The sequence below is a fragment of the Canis lupus genome, chromosome 20 (genome assembly GCF_048164855.1).
Source record: "Canis lupus baileyi chromosome 20, mCanLup2.hap1, whole genome shotgun sequence".
Lineage (NCBI taxonomy): Eukaryota > Metazoa > Chordata > Mammalia > Carnivora > Canidae > Canis > Canis lupus.
The window spans coordinates 58,717,458-58,735,812 of record NC_132857.1 but is presented as its reverse complement, the minus strand read 5'-3'; the positions used below and the strand labels follow the sequence as shown (position 1 = coordinate 58,735,812).

At 48.4% G+C, this 18,355-nt stretch overlaps 1 protein-coding gene across 12 annotated transcripts in view; it reads right to left on the bottom strand.

Moving 5' to 3' along the window:
- FMNL2 (formin like 2) overlaps positions 1–18,355 on the bottom strand; it is a 261,812-nt gene that overhangs the window by 86,452 nt on the left and 157,005 nt on the right. For all 12 annotated transcript variants that reach the window (XR_012013348.1, XR_012013349.1, XM_072789227.1 and 9 more), the window contains exons 3-5: positions 12,730–12,810; positions 8,943–9,019; positions 90–173 (exon numbers count right to left, since the gene is read on the bottom strand). Coding sequence is in view for 10 of the 12 variants with exons in the window: in XM_072789227.1 (XP_072645328.1) it covers positions 90–173; positions 8,943–9,019; positions 12,730–12,810 (242 nt within the window). In the remaining 2 variants the exon portion in view is untranslated. The remainder of the gene's footprint in view (positions 1–89; positions 174–8,942; positions 9,020–12,729; positions 12,811–18,355) is intronic.

The window sequence follows — 18,355 nt, the reverse complement described above, 5'->3', positions numbered from 1 at the left end:
GCCCTCCGTGCACCCAGAACCGAGCTGCTCCCTGGCACCTTCCGTGACCACGTGGATATTCAGAAGCCGACAGGCCAGGTCTTACTTACGTCACTGCGTACTGTGCAAACGAGAGATACTCCACCAGAACGTCAAGACCTCTGTTTTCCTCATTCAGAAACTCTCTGACCCATCTGTGAAAAAATAAAGACGATTGTTACAGAGGCTCATCGCACGCTCGCCTGGGAGCCCGGTGCACGCTGCTGCTGCTCCGTCCGGTGCGCGGACGTGATGTAGGAAGGCCCCGACTCCATCGCGCCTGGTGGAAACTTCCCCAGACAGCAAACTAGAGCAGCCACAGCAGGTCAGGGCACCCGGGTGGTGCGGCAGATACGCGTCTGACTTGGTCCCACTCACGTCCTGAATCCCAGGGCCCTGGGGAGGAGCCGGGGTCCAGCTCTGCGTCAGTGGGGTGTCGGCTCCAGGACTCTCTCTCCCTCTGCCCCCACCCCAAAATCTCTAAATCAAATACTAACACAACAACCATAACAAACCCCACAGCATTTCAATGTGCAAGAAGAGGGGGCAAAAGGTACCACGCACCTCCCTTGCGTTCTATCCTCAGGAGACTCCAGCTAACCTGCACGGAGCGTCCTAAAGGAGCAACCTGTTACATGTTCATTTTCCACCACTGACCCCCAGCCTGGTGGCTAAAGGGGCCCAGACTGCACAGAGAATGTGGGAGGCTGGGGACGTGACGCCATAAGCCCTGAAATCCAGGCAGGATTCCAAATCCACATCCAACCCTTTCCCGGCGTACTAAAGCCACAGAAATCACGCTACCAGCCAACGAGAACCAGCGTTTAGGGGCTCCTGGAAATTCAATAGGGATAATGATTTGCTTAATTTTTTCCATGGATGTTAAAACCTCTTAAAAACTTGCAGGCACCGCAGACCATCAGCAAAGCCAAGACATGACATACCATGTGCCTGTTACCCCTTTTTAAAAATTCGTCTTAAGCAGCATCACCTCGCGTTTGCGTGGTGGCCATGAGTGCACTTTGCGGAGAATTTCTACTCGTTTTCCCCTGCAAGACTTCATAAAGACTCCTAAAGATGAAGCAGAGTGGTCCCACGACCTTCAGGTATGGAAGATCAACACCCGTCACCCCCCCCTTCCAATTTCCCCCAGAGCAATCCTCTTCAAAGAACCTAGGTACCTGATTAAACCTTCTCTAGGGTCAAAACTCCAACAAGTAATAAGTAAAAAGTTCTGCTACCGTCACAGAAATGGAACTTGAGGTACATCAGCCCAGTGCACCCCAAAACTAGCTGCCTTCCTCCATAAGCACCAAGCAAAACCAGGCTCCGCAGCGCGGGACAGCTACTCTGGAAGCCAGTTTCGTAAGCTGGAGGACAACAGTAGGACGATCCCTTAAAACCTTGGTCTTAAAGGAAGAAAAAGACCTGGTGGCCGTAGGATGCCTGTTTTAGAATCCTGTTTGGGGCTCTTCTCTTCTTTTTTTATTATTTTATTTCTTTTATTTTTATTTTTTAAGATTTTATTTATTTATTCGTGACAGTCTCTTTTTTTTCTCTTCTTTTTTTTATTTTTTATTTTTTTATTTTTTATTTATTTATGATAGTCACAGAGAGAGAGAGAGAGAGAGGCAGAGACACAGGCAGAGGGAGAAGCAGGCTCCATGCACTGGGAGCCTGATGTGGGATTCGATCCCGGGTCTCCAGGATCGCGCCCTGGGCCAAAGGCAGGCGCTAAACTGCTGCGCCACCCAGGGATCCCTCTCTTCTTTTTTTTTAATCTTCTCGGCAGGTAGTCCCCTAGTCCCTGCAGGCAGCGAGGCAGGAGCCCTGGACAGCTCATCCCTGATTTTCCCCCAAGTGCCTCAGGCAGGTCGTCATAAACTATGCACCAAACACAGCCACAGGGAAGCAAATAACATTTAATTTAAGAGAGACCCAGAGGGCAAGTAAAAGCATCACCCGTCGGTCGGGCCTTGTAAGAATGGACGGCAACCAGGGGCGCGACGCCGGTTCTGCTGAAGCTTCTTCCCTTCAGAACCACCATGTGCACCATTTCCTGGCATCTGCCTGGGGTATTTGCAGTTCATTATCTTCACTGCTCTCTCTATGTAACTACATCTCATGAGGCACTGGACATTTTTAAGTGCTAATAATTAGAAGCCTAGAAATAGTAAAAAAAAAAAAAAAAAATCAATAAATTTTCTTTCTATAAAGAAAGGCTGGTGCTCACTAGGGAAATTCACGGACTAGCTGCTCTGCAGGGGCTGCCTCTGGGCTTCTGTGCGGCTTCTCCATCCGCCGGCCCCGGGCTCCAGCTGCAGGGGACGCGGGCCTCGGGCAGGGGTGCAGGAGGACCCCGGGCTGCGCTGGACGTCTTCATTCTAGAACGAAAGTCGCCCTGCGCTCCAGATTCCTCAGAGCAGTCTCAGTTGCACATTTTCTACCTCAATGGCTCATAAAAATACTCCAGTGCAGGAGTGGACAGCCACCACTGCCGCCGCAGCGCCTTCTGGTTGTTTCTCCAGGCGCACAGCCTCTAAACGGCAGAGATGCTCCGGGACACGCGGGGACCTGTCACTGTCCCAATCACCAGCGCCTCTCGCTCAGGGAGTTTAGCCGCGAAGTAGATAGGAGGCAAATGACAAACAGATACGAAAATTTAAAAGAAAAAAAATTTAAAAAAAATTAAAAAGGGGGGATCCCTGGGTGGCTCAGCAGTTTAGCGCCTGCCTTTGGCCTAGGGCGTGATCCTGGAGTCCCGGGATCGAGTCCCACGTCAGGCTCCCAGCATGGAGCCTGCTTCTCCCTCCTCCTGTGTCTCTGCCTTTCTCTATCACGAATAAATAAATAAATAAATCTTTAAAAACAATAGATAGATAGATAGATAGATAGATAGATAGATAGATAGATAGAAAATTTAAAAGAGAGAGAGAGAGGAGGGAAAGAGCCAAGCACAGCCAGAGGCACAATTCTCTTGACCTAAAACACTAATATGCATAGACTTTGATTTAAGGATAAGGACTATTATTAGATTTTCTTCAATTTAGTGCCATTCCCTCACTCCCACTTGTTGACTTTGAGTGCAAATGCCTTAGAAACAATTTTCTTTTGCTATTTTCTTAATGATGTTATTTATTGCAGAGAGAGAGAAAACATAGTGGGGGGAGGGCAGAGGGAGAGGGAGCAGCCGACTCCCCCTGAGCAGGGAGCCCGACTCGGGGCTCGACCCCAGGACCCTGAGATCGTGAGGTGAGCCAAAGGCCGACCTTAACCCGCTGGGCCCCCAGGCGCCCCGAAAGACGAATTTTCAGAGCGAAGAGCAGACGCGCTGCGCAGTTGCTAACGGGTCGGCTGGAGCAGAACTCGGCTTCTCGGAGACGTGCAGCTTCACAGGCTCACCTCTTTTCCAGGCTGCGAGATCCTCCCTGGGCTTTGACGGGGCCCACACCCCCCTGGGTGACTTAGGAGACAGGGAGATAAAAGCCCACCACGGGGGACTACGCCCGCCGCCCATTTAACGCCTCACTGTTCTGACCTAGAAAATGAAGTGTCCGGGGGTCTTTGTGGCTCCACATCTCTAGCATCAAACACAGCAGACCCCAGACCACGAGGCAGAGGGATGAGGCAGGATTCCCCGTGCGGCTCTGGTGCCGGAGGGGTGTCCCCAACACCGGGCGTCAGCACCAGTGGCCGGAGCCCCGGGACAAGCAGGCCGCCCCCCGCCCCCGGGCCGGCGCACAGCACTGGGGCCCGAGCCCTCGCGCAGGGTCAGCCCGTTACTTCCATGAGACCCTCGGAGAGCAGCGGCCTCCACGGCCGGGCTGCACCGACGGCAGCAAGCGCGGCTGCCAGGCCCAGCAGCCCCCCATGTCCTCACCCCCCCGTGTCCTCCCCCCCATGTCCTCGCCCCCATGTCCTCCCCTGCCGTGTCCTTGCCCCCCCCGTGTCCTCCCCCATCGTGTCCTCCCCCCCGCCGTGTCCTCCACCCCCCCCCACCCCCCCGTGTCCTCAGCCACCACGTCCTCGCCCCACTGTGAAGGCGCCGAGGGCTGGGCCCGCAATGGGACTCAGCGAAGCCACGGAAACTGTGCATTTTATTAAAGCTCGTCCCTTGAGTTTCCCTTTTTCTGATTTTCCCTGAGGCAGAACGGAGAGCGCACACAAGGCGCTCAGCTGCCCTGGGCCACGGCGTCTCCAGGGAAAGCGCCTGTGCGGTTGTCTGAGTCGCAAACTGACCCAGTTGGTTTTTACATGAAATGTCCAGCGACGAGCGCCTGCGGGGACCCTGTCCCGGGTGCGTGGCAGACAGTGTCTCAAAAGTGAATGAAGCGGGCCTGTCACTTCGAGGAAATCAACTGACAGCACTTGTTGTTCATGATAAAATCTGAGGCTTCAACCCCAAAAATAAAAATTTGGGGACACCTGTATTCACCACCACAAGCTTGACAACTTCCCGACACTTTAAGTATATGCTCAGACGATACTGGGAACAATTAACGAATGTGAATGTTTTTATATTGTTGAATAAAATGTCTCGATTTTCAGAAGGTCAGAATAACTCCGCGAAACAATATTTTCCAAACGACCAATTCATGAAGTTATACCCAAAATTATGCACAGGCAGAAAGACCTATTCAACTTTCAAAATGGCACAGTGAACCTTACTTGAACAAAGTACAAAGGTTCATTGATGGGGTTTCAGATCCCACACTGCAAGGAACCCTAAGAAATTACCACTGCTTGAGGGATGGTGCACTACCAGACGAATATCCACAATAATGTGAAAAGGTCACTTAAAGGTGCTTTTTTTCAAGTGCGTGTGTGTGTGTCAGGCCAGGTTTTCTCCATATACATCTTCACACACATACACAACATCTTACAACAAACCAGATGCAGACAAAGAACCAGAATCCAGCTGCCTTCGAGATATTAAAGAGATTTGTAAAAATGTAAATCAATGCCACTATTGCCCCTAATTTTTTCTTTCTGCTTTGGAAAATAGTTATTTTTCCAAAAAATATGTTGCCTGCCCTACGCTTATTATTTTGTGTTTATGTATTTTTATTATTTACTTTAAAATAAATACTAGATTTTATTATTTTGTGTTTCTGTATTTTTATTATTTACTTTAAAATAAATACTAGATTTTATTAGTTTATGTATTTTTATTATTTACTTTAAAATAAATACTAGATTTTATTGAATGAGCAAAGTTAAAATTTCTGTTTAAATCTCTAATACAGTAAACATTGAAAGAGGAAAAAAACCCATGTAAACAACAGCATATATTAGGGTTCGAAATCATTTAAGAAAGTAAAGGAGTCCTGAAATAAAAAAAAAAAAAAAAATTAGTCCCATCTGGTTTAGGTAACATCTGAACATTATCTTTCTTGGTTCAAATCTCAGCGCTTCTCTGTTATGCGGAGAACAAGAGAATAACGGGGGACTCTCAGTCGCCTACTCTATAAAACAGGGACTCAGAGGTAAAGGACAGCAATAAAAAGATTTTTCTAAGAAATAAATAACACAATGAACATGTTTAATAAATGACAAGATCATAATCTTGAGGATTTCAAAGAATCGAGATCTAAGAGTGAATTAATCCTAGGGTAGCTCGATACACCCCCCCCACACACATACATGCTGCACGCCTGTTAAAACCAGCCTTACTTTTTTTTTTTTTTTCCTGGCCTGGCCCCACAGAACTAGTTCACCAAGACGCCGGAAAGCACAGGAGGGAAGACTTCCCTGAGAGTTCCTGGGCTCCTTCCCTTTGGTGCAAACCTTCTCTCTGCCCCCTGGCACACCCCTCCCACAACCTCAGGCCCATCCTCTCAGCTCCAAGGAGAGAAAGTAAAATGAGCATCCTTCAGAACTTCTACGTTCTCGCACTTGCAATGAAAAGCAATTTTCTATCATAATGGGGACTTTTATTAAAATAAAGCACCTGCAGAGAAAGATAACCCACGCCTCGGAGCCACGGCCTAAAGCCCATCAAGCTATCCAGCCGCCCCCATCCCCACCCTCTTGAGTCTGAGCACCTTGACATCCGACACACCACACAGCCAGCGTGTTCTCACAGTCAAGGGTATTTCAAGTCATTTCAAGGGCTTGGGTAAGTCATCCTCTAATTCTTCTCTATTATTATAGTTCCTAAGAGGAAGTGAATAAGATTATTTCTAGCCCAATTCTTATTTCAATTTGGCTCAAAGAAAATTAATTTTCTTTCTCAGAAGATTGCTCCATTTATAGAGTTTTAGGCTTATATCGTAACTCAGAACAAACCCTCTGCTCGACAAAGCTGTAGCTTGGAATGTTATCTCAGCAAAGCCCCAGACTTTAAGCTTAAAACACAAGCGTGTGCCAAAAATAACTTTTTTCAGGACAAATGGATTTTAAATGTGATTCTTCCTTTTAATTTCTGGGAATCACAATCTCCTAGGTGTCAGGGCCAATTCAGACAGAGAAAGTAACAATCTCCAATCTCCTATGGGATTCCTTAGAGATACAGGATATTACCAACTTATTAAATATTATTTTCAATGAGCCTAACAACAATAGTTATCATACTTTGAGTAATTAGACTCTATAGTAGGTCTTTTGTAAGTTATCTCACTTAACCTTACAACATTCCTATTGGTAATTATTATCTTCGTTTGTAGATGACAAGTTAACTTAGGTCACATGATAAGCAAATACAAAGAATGTACGTAACTTATCTAAGTGACTTATTTAATGACTAATCAAGGGCATGGCAAAAACCTGAACCCAGATCGCTCGCCCTCCATAAATCAGATGGGCACCCAATTGCCATTCTATTACGGCACCTCAACAAAGTACAATAAAATAGAGGAATCGCTTACGTAGCAAATTGCATTCCAAGAATTCCTCACTGTGGCAAATGATTATTTTCACATTATTCAGAAGATTTCCCAGGCAAATGAGGTCAAGTGAATTAGTTTCCATAAGAGTTAACGTCCAGCCCGGGCTTGGGTTTTCAGGACAGTCAGTACAGGTCAAAACCCTGGTATGCGGTTTCATTCCACAGAAGGCCACGCCAGCAAATGGCCGTATACAACCAGACGATGGCCCCATGAATGTTTCTGCCGCCAAAGCCAAAGCTCTCCGAGTCTCACACACAGGTGGTGGGAGACAAAGGCAAACTTCAGACGCTAAAGATGAAAGAAATACAAGAATCTTTCAACACGCCCACAGTCTCCTAAAGAGCAGGCCGCTCGATCGCTTACAGGTTTGCACCGGCTCCGGCCCAACCAGGGCCCCTCTAGTCACCAGTGCTGCACGGGGGGCGAAGGTCTTGCTCTGGTATTTGACGGTCATTTTCACGCTATTCCACGATGCTGGCAGAGATGCCCCCGGACGGCCTGCAGAAACCCTGGCCGCGGCTCATTCTACCACTGTCGGCCAAGAAGAAGTGCCAACAGGATGGGGTTGGCCCTTACCAAATGGAATCCAGCTCCTCGTCCACAAGTTTTGGGAAATATTTCAATTTCCTACACTGGGATGCCCAACTGAATTAAATCACCACCACCTTCACCCCCAATAGACAAACCTCACTGCTGTGATGCCAGAGCTCTGATTACCTTACTTCCTTCCAGAGAAAGAGCTGCCAGATTAAACTATGTAAGAAAAAAAAATAACATTTTGAACCACAGCACCTGGCTGTACAGCTGTAGGCTCTGCAGGAGTCACTCACCTTCTCTGGTCCTGAATGCTTTTCACTTATAAAATGAGGAACTAGGTAATCCTTAATTTCTCTTCCAGTTTTCAAATCATGATTCTGTGATGTGCCGTTTGACAGCTCATTTTCCCAGAGGAAATGACTATCAACTTCAGAAATTAGTTATTTTCCAAACACTATATTCTCAAGGTGACAAATGCACAAATTTATCCTTTAGGAAGTGAACATTCTCACCCAAGCTTATCATGTATAAATTGGCCTTGCATATCCACAATTGAAAAAAAAAAAAAAACTTATTCTGAAGTAACTGCAGAAATTAACCATTTTGTTGGCTTATACCTAACCCAGTGTGAAGTCGAAGTAAACTTATTTATGCAGTGTTTTTACAAAATACTCTATAAAACTATGATGTGACATACATGCAGAACTCCATTTCCAATAGACCTGCAAGGGATGTCTCAAGAGAAAGATCTAAAGTCTATTGTCTTCTTGGTGTTAAATTCAAGAATCAAAATGCAAAGGCTCTAAATAACCTGCTGGATGTTCAATAGGTGATTTAGGAAGAACTAAAGCTACACAATAGGATGCCCAGTATCCTTCCATCACCTCACTCTGAGGTACCGGACAATTGTGGCATTCTACGAGTAAGGGCGAATGTAATCAAGTTGTACTTGCTGGAGACTAAGCCGCACGGAAAACTCCTACAAAGCCTTAGCGCTGAGATTCCCCAGACTTTACTTTCTGGAGCGGGTTTGCACGGGACAGACTCAGAGCAACGAAGTGCAATGAGGGGTGTAGGGTGACCTCACTCCAGCTTCTCTCCCCCTCCGGAGCTGACCAGAGGTCAATGAAGCAGCTTCAACCGGCAGCTCGGACAACTGCAGAGACGGTTCGGAGATCCTCCAGGATCACAGGATCCCAGGATCTCGGCTACTTGTTGGGAGCTCCTGATTCGCCAGGAATTGTTGCGCACACAAGAGACCCAAGCACAACCGCTGCTGCATCGAAGCAGAGAATTTTCAGATTGTTATAAATGGCGCAAATCAAAGACTGTTCTGCTTCTACTGATTCTTAGACAGTGAGCAATGCAAGGACTCACAAAGGGTCCACCCATCTAACTTACAGTGATCAGCAAGGAAGCTCCAATCTTTGCACAGGATTCAGTTACTTCGTCAAGCGTCCAAAAGCCTTAAAAGCTGAAACGTTAAATGGGCACACTTACCCAATATGGTTGGTTCTTAAAGAAATTTCCAGTTCTCTTAGCACTTGTGTGGATTCTTGAACACGCCGTCTGAATTTCTGTAATTCAAGAACACAGAGTCTCACAAAACGTATTTTATCAACTGCCACAACTGCCGTTTGTAATAAGGTCAACACAATATGAAAATATCTCTGCTTGTTTATTTTTTTTTCATCTCTGCTTTTAAAGCGAGCTTCTCTCACGTTTCTTTTTGCAAAGCACACACCTTGTTCTCATGATGAAAATCATCTTATGCGAAAGGACTAGGGAAAATTTCTTATTTCAGGTACTAGGTGTCTTTGAGCAAGCAAATTATTCCTCCCTGCCCTACAACAATATTCATCATTATACCTATGTGTTGGAGCCCCAAAGACACCCCCCCCCCCACAGTCTGTTTCAATGATTTGCTAAGACTTGCTCCTAGGACTCTGCGTGGAGGGGGAAGCACAAAGATACAAGGCACAGAGGGAAAGGTGCATGGGGTGGAGTCCAGAAGAAACCAGACACAATCTTCCACAGTCTTCCCCCAGAGGCGGCGCAAATGATAGCACCCGTGACACGCTGTCCACCAGGGAAGCTCATCAGGGACTCAGTGTCTAGGGTCTTTACTGGGGCCTGGTCCCTTGGGCATTCTCTGCCTCGCACAGATGAGTCCAGACTCCTTGAAAGAAAGAAAGGCATCCAGCGCAAGCCATATTGTTGGCACGATGAATCATTCTTACGGGGAAAGCTATGAGCTCTCCTGAAATGCAAGTTCCCAGCCGTCATCCAAAAGCCACCCTGGCAAGCTGGCCTTCCTAAGGTAGCTGTCCCAGGAATGCCATGTGAATTATTTTCTGCAGATCCTAATGTTTCCCAAAAATAAGCATTTAGGGCAGCCCGGGTGGCTCAGCGGTTTAGCACCTCCTTCAGCCCAGGGCGTGATCCTGGGGGCCCGGGATCAAGTCCCACGTTGGGCTCCCTGCAGGGAGCCTACTTCTCCCTCTGCCTGTGTCTCTCATGAATAAATAAATAAAATCTTAAAAAAGAAAAGCATTCAGAGTCATCTCTGCCCATGAGCCCTCATTTGGAAGGTCCCTGCTACTTTGGGGATGGCCTTCCTCATTCCCTGGCCCATCGAAATCCCAACCACCCTTCCAGAACTCCCTCAGGCCTTTCTTTCTTCAAGGAGTCCCCCTCTGATAGTAAACGTACGCTTCTCTATCCTCTCAGCTTTAAACGATCCCCACACCTCGCTGGGTCACGACGTACATTGGTTCCTAGGAACACAGCTCACTCCAGAAGCATCCATGTACAGTGACCGGAGGTTTAGGCCACCGTGGAGGTGGAACATTTGATGGGCCCTGCCTTTTGAGAAGAGATCGATGCAGCCTGTGTACAAGTCCCGGACCGCGGCCTTGGGACTCTGCGCCTCGTGCACGGCTGAGGCTGGCTCCGGGCGGCCTTCGGGGTCCTCAGGGAGAGGTCGTCACGAGCCACAGGCAGCGGCCGAGCACCAAGGACGCCACGGGGCATGAAGGCAGAGCCGCGGGAGGACGGAGGTGCGTGTGTCGGAACGAGGGGCTCATCGGCACGGCCTGTACCCGGCAGGGATGCCAGGAGCGGGTGGCGGTGCCCGGGCAGGCGGGGCGGGACCGCACTCCTGCAGCCCAGGGTGACAGGTGCCGCGGTCCTCGCCCCGGAGCTGCGACCGCTCGGGGACCAGCCCGCGCCGGCGGGGTCTAGGGCCCGGGACCCCCTTGGCGCCCCCACCTCCGCGCCCCCGGGCCAGCCAAGCGCCAGGCCTGCTGCGCAGGAGAACCGCGGCCTGCAGGGGCAGCGGGCCCCACCGGGTCGGGGAGCGCCGGACAACCCAGCTCAACCCCAACTGCAGGCCATGCTGTGTTCCAAGCGAAACCTCCTTGCCCTGGGCTTTAAGCGCGACGATGACGTGGAACCGGCCATTCCCACTGCCAGCTCCTGGCAGAAATCTTAGTAAAGCGGGGCCGGTTGGTCCGATATCCGTTCCCCTTTTCCTCAGAGGAATCATGGTCTCGAAGGCGAGGCACAGACCAAACCCAGCCGCCCAGGTGAGCACACGGCGTCGGGCTGCGATCTCAGGACGGAAGGTCAGACACACGCTCGTCTCCGTCCTTGACAGCGCGTTTGCAACGGAGCAGGACGAAGCAGCTTGCGTGAGGAGCGACCGTCCCAGAAGAGAGCTGACCCTGTGCCAGGAGGGAGCGGGGATGCAGCTGAAGCATTCTCAGGGGTTTCTTATTCTCCCCTAGAGTCTGACGAACACGGGCCTCGCGGAGGGTGGACGGCACCGCGCGTGACGAGGGCACCCGCTCTGGGCACAACAGCAACCCTCGTGCCTCACGCAGGCCCGGACAGGCGGCCGAAGGCTGCGTCCGAGCCACCCAGCCCGATGGCCTACAGGCTGGAGGATTTCTGAAAGTATTTCTCAAGTAGAATCTTGCTGTTCCTTCAAAAAAAAAAACAAAACAAAAACAAAAAAACCAGCCCCAAACACCTCCTGGGTTTTTTCTGGGTCGTGCTGGGGGTGGAGGCGCCTTCGTCTAACCCTCGATGATCGGCTGGAATTGAGAGCTGCTCTATCCTTGGGGAAGGAGACGAGGAAGAGGCAAGAATGAAGTGGCTGCCTCACCTGGAGGCCCAAGTGGAGCTCTTGCAAGACAAGAATCATAAGGGAGCCGAGGGGGGCGGGGTTCGGGTCCTTAGAGTCCAGGTACATTCTTAGAAGAGGAGGCCACGCCGCAGGCCAGTCACATACGGCTGCAGCCGGCAGCAGAGCCCACCGTCGAGTCTCGTCACCCCGGGTCGTATTTCTTCCGTGGGTCTCTTGCTAAGCACAGGACGAAAGGCCGGGGAACGTCCAAAGGGAAGTGACAGCTGTTCTCGTTCGCTTGGTCTTTGTTGGAAGGGGCGGTGAGTCGGGGTGGGGGGTATTTAGGGTAGAAGCAGGAGCTGAAGATCCGTAGACTGCTACAAGAGCCCCGGAGACAGTGGGAAATGCGAGAAATGTGCATTTGTCCCTCGCGAGTCACACACGGAGACAACGGGGGGGGGGGGGGGGCTCAGCGCCGGGCATTGTTGCCACGGAAGGTCGGCCCCGGGCCCCGAGCCCCGAGCCAGGACAGCCCGCCCGGCGACGTCGCAGGACCCCTCCCGCCCACGGCCGTGCCGGCTGCACACTCTACCACAGGGCAGTGGCTCGAGCCAGTTGTGTGGCTGCACAAAGCACGGCTTGTTGGGCAAGAGGGGAGCCGGCTGGGAGCGGAATCAGCTCCTCTGCTCACCTCCGCGGGGCCAGGGGCAGGGCTGGCCGGGGAAGCTGCTGCGGCACCAACGCAGGACAGGGGGGCGGGGGGGCATAGCCGGGATGACAAAGCCCCCGTGATCGTTCAAGGCCTCCGGAAACGCACCGAGGCACGAAGACAAGTACTCCCTTTGCTACGGCTGCTTCTCCAGGGGCCCGAACACCTCCGGACCGGACTCACTGCCCTGCGTCATCGGGAACGGCAGTGACGCACCGGCCACCAGAGCTACGGGACTCCCCTCCCGGGAAAGCACTTTTAAACACGTCCTCGCACGAGCAGGACTGGCTTTCTCCTCCGTTTTCTCATGGTGTCTGTCTCCCGAGACGGGTTTCCTGGAGGCTCCAGCGGAGGCCACAGGGCAGACGAAGGAAGGTCCCTCTAATGCAGAAGGATCCTACACGCTGCTGAGGAAGTGACCACAAAGCATGAAAACAAACCCATCTCACCTTCCTGGTTACAGCTGGATCCAGGTAGCCTTTGAGCTTCTGAATGTACGTATGGGGAGGATTCTTCACCTGGAATCGTTCCTGCAGGGAGCACAAAAGTAAAAGGCATGAAAGCTACGGAGGCACGAGCACGGCCCCACTCCACCACGGTAATCCCCCTAACACGGCTGACGTGCGCCCGCCCCGGGAGCGTGGCCCTGCAGATCGTCCTCGTGCACCGACGGCTTTAAATCTTTACCGAAAATGTGATCGTCCTTGCTTTGCAGAGGGGAAAACTGAAGCTCTGAAAGATTCGCTACTTCCCTACGATGAACCAGCTCATGAGTGATGCAAATGGATTTGGGCCTGCGCCTGCCCCGTTCTGGGGTCTGTCCCACCGTGTCCGCGGGGTGGGACCAGACAATCTTGCATCACTGACAAGTCTTACACTGAGGCTGTGGGTGGAGGCATCACACTGAGAAACCCGCGCCCACGTGTTTCAGGTTTAATAGACCCTAACGTCCAAAACTATGTAATAAGCAGCAGTAAGAAATCTGGTGAAAATCCAAATGCCCACAAACCATACAATGGACACGTATTTGTATTGTGTTCATATAATGGTATATATTCCAACGAAAATACACAAAATGTACTGCATGTTCCCGCATGGATGGGTCTTACAAACCTGATGTTGAGTCAAAAAGAATGTGATTTTACAAGACAGAGAAAATTGAACTTTAATGGTTAGGGACCCATCCATAAGCTGTTTTATTCACTGATACGTAACATATATATCGACAGGGTGGGGGAAGAGAGGCTTAACGTAACCACGACGGGAGCGCTGGAGTGGGGGAAGGGAACTACCCAGTGATCCCAAGAGGTGACAAGGTTCTATTTCTTCACCCATGCGGTAGTTACACGGGTGCTGGCTTCATCCTACTGGCTACGCTATTCTTGGGTTTCACGACTTTTTCTGGACCTACGCTACATTTCACAGACACAAGTTCAAAGGAATCAGCTCTAAAAGGGAAAACTAAGATTTATCATGAAATCAAAACAATTCTCATCAGGGTCTCCTCGACCTACAACCTGAAAAGATGTTTTTCTAGGAATTCTTTTTAACCTGGTCACTGCTTAGGTCACAACAGAGTTTTTGAGTATTTTACAACTCTGCCAACTGGACAGCACGTTTCAGCATGTGTTTATCCTCTGACATTTCCATTTCTCCAACACAGGGAACTGCTACATCTTCCCTGGTCCCCTCAGGGAATTTAGAAAATTTTTCTAAATTTTCTCCCCGCCTTGCTTGCTTACAGATTTAAACAGGCTGAAAGATCATCCCATTATTATCAAAAAATATCATTTTATTAGCGAAAACATAAGTTTTGCTGTTTCAAATGCTTTAATATAGAGGGAAGGGACTTGACACCTGTCCGTATTTCCCCTTTATTTGAAAATGATGAGGAATTTCATAGTATATAAACTGAATCTCAACAGAGTTGTTAATAAAAAAAAAAAGATCAGCATGTTATTTCTAATGTTTTAAGGATTTTACTTATTTGGGAGAAGGAGAAAGCACGAGAGGGGCAGAGGGAGAAGGAGAAGTAGGCTCCCCAGCTGAACAGGGCACCCGATGCGAGGCCCAATCCCAGGACCCCGGAACCATGACCTTAGCCAAAGGCAGATGTTTAACCTACTGAGCCTCTCAGGCACCTCAACGTATTATTTCTAATTATCCCCTCCAATTTTTTAACCTGCAAGTAATTTCTAAATAACAATTCACAAATATTTGACATCTCTAAGGCCATCAAATGGTCTATGTACAAAGTCCTTTTTTTTTTTTTTTTAAAGTCACCATCACTTCACTTAGGGACCAGACAGGATCCAACTGTCACGGGGCTTTAGCAATAGCTCAGCTGAAGACTAAAATAATCATAAAAACCTCCCAAAAATGAACCGATAAGCCATCTAGAAGTCAGTTATAATTTTCAACCTTGTGCATAATAATAGCTAATGCCAGAGATATACTAGGATATCAAGAAAACTTATGCTTTTAAAAAATGCAATCCAATTATCCATATTTAAAATCCTTATGACCAGGGACAATTTAAACCGTGCTCCCTTCTACTACAGCAAACACCTCCTACTTCATAAAGGTCCCTAATACGTGAAACTCTATGAATTTTAACTGGCTAATGTAGTAGTTACTTGAAGACTTAAATTTGAATCTGTGGACAGATTCAAATTCATCTTGAACGGATTCAAACGATATCTTGCTGGAAGATATGTAATCATTGTTCTTTTAGGCAATTTCTTCACAACAGAAGAGGGGTATTTATTAAAATAACGAGATCTGGGCACGCCTGGATGGCTCAATTGTTTGAGCGTGTAACTTTATTTTTTTTTAATTTTATTTATTTATTCATGAGACACACAGAGAGCGAGGCAGAGACACAGGCAGAGGGAGAAGCAGGCTCCATGCATGGAGCCCGATGTGGGACTTGATCCCGGGACCCCGGGGTCATGACCTGGGCCAAACGCAGATGCTCAACCACTGAGCCACCCGGGCGCCCCAAGCATCTAACTCTTGATTTTGGCTCAGGTCATGATCTCAGGGTCATGAAATTAAGCCCCATGGGAGGTTCTACTCTGGGTGTGGTGCCTGCTTAAGATTCTCTCCCCTCTGCCCCCTTAGCCAAGGTGCCTTCCCTCTCTCTCTCTCAAAAACTAAAATAACGAAATCTGGTTTACTAGCACATGTAATATGTAGGTATTCACTCAATTCACTCCAGTTCTGACCCTCAACAAACACACCTTTCTCCATTTCCTACTGAAGACTGTGGTGACCGGGGGGGGGGGGGGGGGGGGCTTTCTCAAATATACGCATCCATTGGTCCTGTAAGCACTTCCTTTTATTTATTCCCCTGAAAATTATGAAGTCTACGATTAATACATACTTTTCCTAATGTGTCTTCCCAAAATTTGCTGTTGTTCTAGTCACATTTTCCACTTGCCCGAGTAATTTACTAATGTAGTTCCAAAAACAGAACGTGGAGAAGGCTGATGCTTCACAACACAGTAAGTCCACATTCCATCCACTACACAGAAAACTCAGCCTGCATCTAGGGATGGAAATAAAACTGATATGGAGAAAAAATACAAAAGCCCCAATAATTTCCCTAAAACTTGGAGGTGTTTGTCTTGTCTCAAAAGGAGCAACTGTTTGGTTTATAAACCCAGCATCTGGCTCACCGAGCCTCTTCTGTGTCTTTAATATGGCCATTTGGACAACAGAAATATCTGGGAGGACACCCTGGAGAACGTCAGCACCTTGCCAAAACATGTCTACTCTGAAGGACTTCAGAAGGATTACTGGCCTCATATTTATTTAAATTAATATTTTTTTTTCTCTAAATATCAGAATTTTAGATTTGGCACCAAAACCTGTGAATGCTTTGGCTGGCAATTTTCCATCACCATCACTTCCAGATCTGCCATATCCCCAAGGGCTAGTTTCTAGAACTAGTTACGTGCTTGCTCAACATCAATGATACGAGTAACTTAATTAAATGAGGGCTTCATTTAATTCATAATGAATTAATACATGAACTCGAACTTCATTAATTCATAAACGAAGTCCTCAACTTTGGTCCCATTATATAGAAATATACTTTTAAAAAAAAAAGATTTTATTTTTTCACTTGAGAGAGAGAATGCCTGCAAGAGAGACAGCACGAGCGGGGAGGAGGGGTAGAGGGAGGGGGAGAAGTAGAGTCTCTGCTGAGTAGGGACTGATGCGGGACTCGATCCCAGGACCCTGGGGCTGAAGGCAGATGCTTAACTGACTGAACCACCCAGGCGCCCTAGAAATATTATTCTTAGGGATAAAAAATATTCTCCAATCATCGTGATTTGCCAATGTGAATCGATATCATCCAGAAGAACTCTTGAAATACAGATTTCCTTGTAAACGTCTAATCACAGAGCATCCCATCACCCTGCCCTCCTGCCATTTATCTCTTTGTGTGATGAAACTTTCTCCATGAAATATTTCTAGATTGAAAAGAGCAATTGCTCTGGATTTTTAATTATTCTCCATATGCATTCAAAGCAAAGAACCCGAAGTTATTTCTCCACATTCAGGACACTGGGCCACAAACTACACTGGGCAAGTGTGGGAGGGAACAAACCTGGGGTCACAGAATCTTCTTCCCCCAGGGAAAGGCAGGCCGCCGCATGCAGCCCCTCGCCTGCATGTGTCTGTAGTCCTGGAAGCCTCACGACCCTACATTCTCCTACACGGGGACCTTGAGAGCCTGTTTGGAGGCTTTAGCAAAAAGTGCAGCTACTCACCCGCCCTTGAGGGAAGAAGGGTGCTCCCCTATCAGGGAAGGTCCTCCTCTTAGACCGAGAGCACGACTTACAGAGGGACAGGAGTGATAAGGGGTCCAGGGAGCGGCACATCGGAGGCAGGTCACCCTCACGTCCAATAATCACAGAATCTTCATTAAGCTGCTGCATCAATTGCCACTATTTTTTTTTTTTACCAATTAGACATTTAGAAATTAAGTTCCCTGGTAATGATCTGAAATTTCTTCTCGCGGCAGCTCCATTAATGCAAGCTGAGGACACAATTGCCTTTCCATCTGGAGCAGTGCTTTTTGGCTTTCAAGCATTATTCACTGATCTTTGAGTAACAGTTTGCCGTATTCTCTGGACCTCTTAACTTACTCAGGCCTCTCTTTCTGGCAAGTAGATAATACCTCCTTTTTTTTTCTAGAAGAGGAAAGTGAAGTTCAGAGATGAAATGACCTGCCTTAAATCAGACACATACGCATCAGATCAAAGATTCAGACTCAGGCTTTCTGACTCTCTCTGATCCTTGTTCTTTCTACACCGTAGTAAGTGCGCTCGTCTTGCTTTTAAAGAAATAAAAGCTTTTGAAAGGGTACAAACATGTTCTATTTTTCTTTGAGTTCCAGTATACACAAGAACGAACACTTGGCACACAGTCCTTGATAATGTCCAAAGAATTAAACTTCTTCTAAACGTCATCTGCGACTCACATCTCTCATAAATTAGGGCTAAGTGTTTAAGAGTCTGCAAGCATGCAGAGCGATCGTACACGCTGCGCGGGGTGTGCATATGCTGAAAGCTGCACCGGGCACGCATGCACGGCTGGTAAGCCTCTTGGGGAGCTCTCCTGGCTCTGAAACTGCCTAGTGACCCCCCTGAGGACACATTTCTCACTGACTCAATCTACTAAGGCTCATGCTAGCTAGCCTCCCTGCCCCATTGCTGGCCACCAGGAAGGTCACCCTGCCACGCAAAGGCCTGCCCTGCAGATAAGGAAAAGACAAAGCATTTGCTGGATCCCACTTAATAACTAAGTCAACTGCAGCCCCAACTGGAAAACCAGGTCATTCTTAAGGAAACTGGGTGAAGGGGCTGAGATAGGGACGCACTGAGGGAACTGGGTAAGTCAGTCAGGGGAGCTCATCAGCTATGCCGCAACACAGCCTCTCTCACCAGACACAGATCTGAGCAGTTCAACTGTTTTCTTTGGAGCCTTCCTCTATGTCCTCCTTCCTCCACCTAAATCTAATAACGTTTGTCACCGAAAGCCTTTCTGCATAAAGGTCTGGAG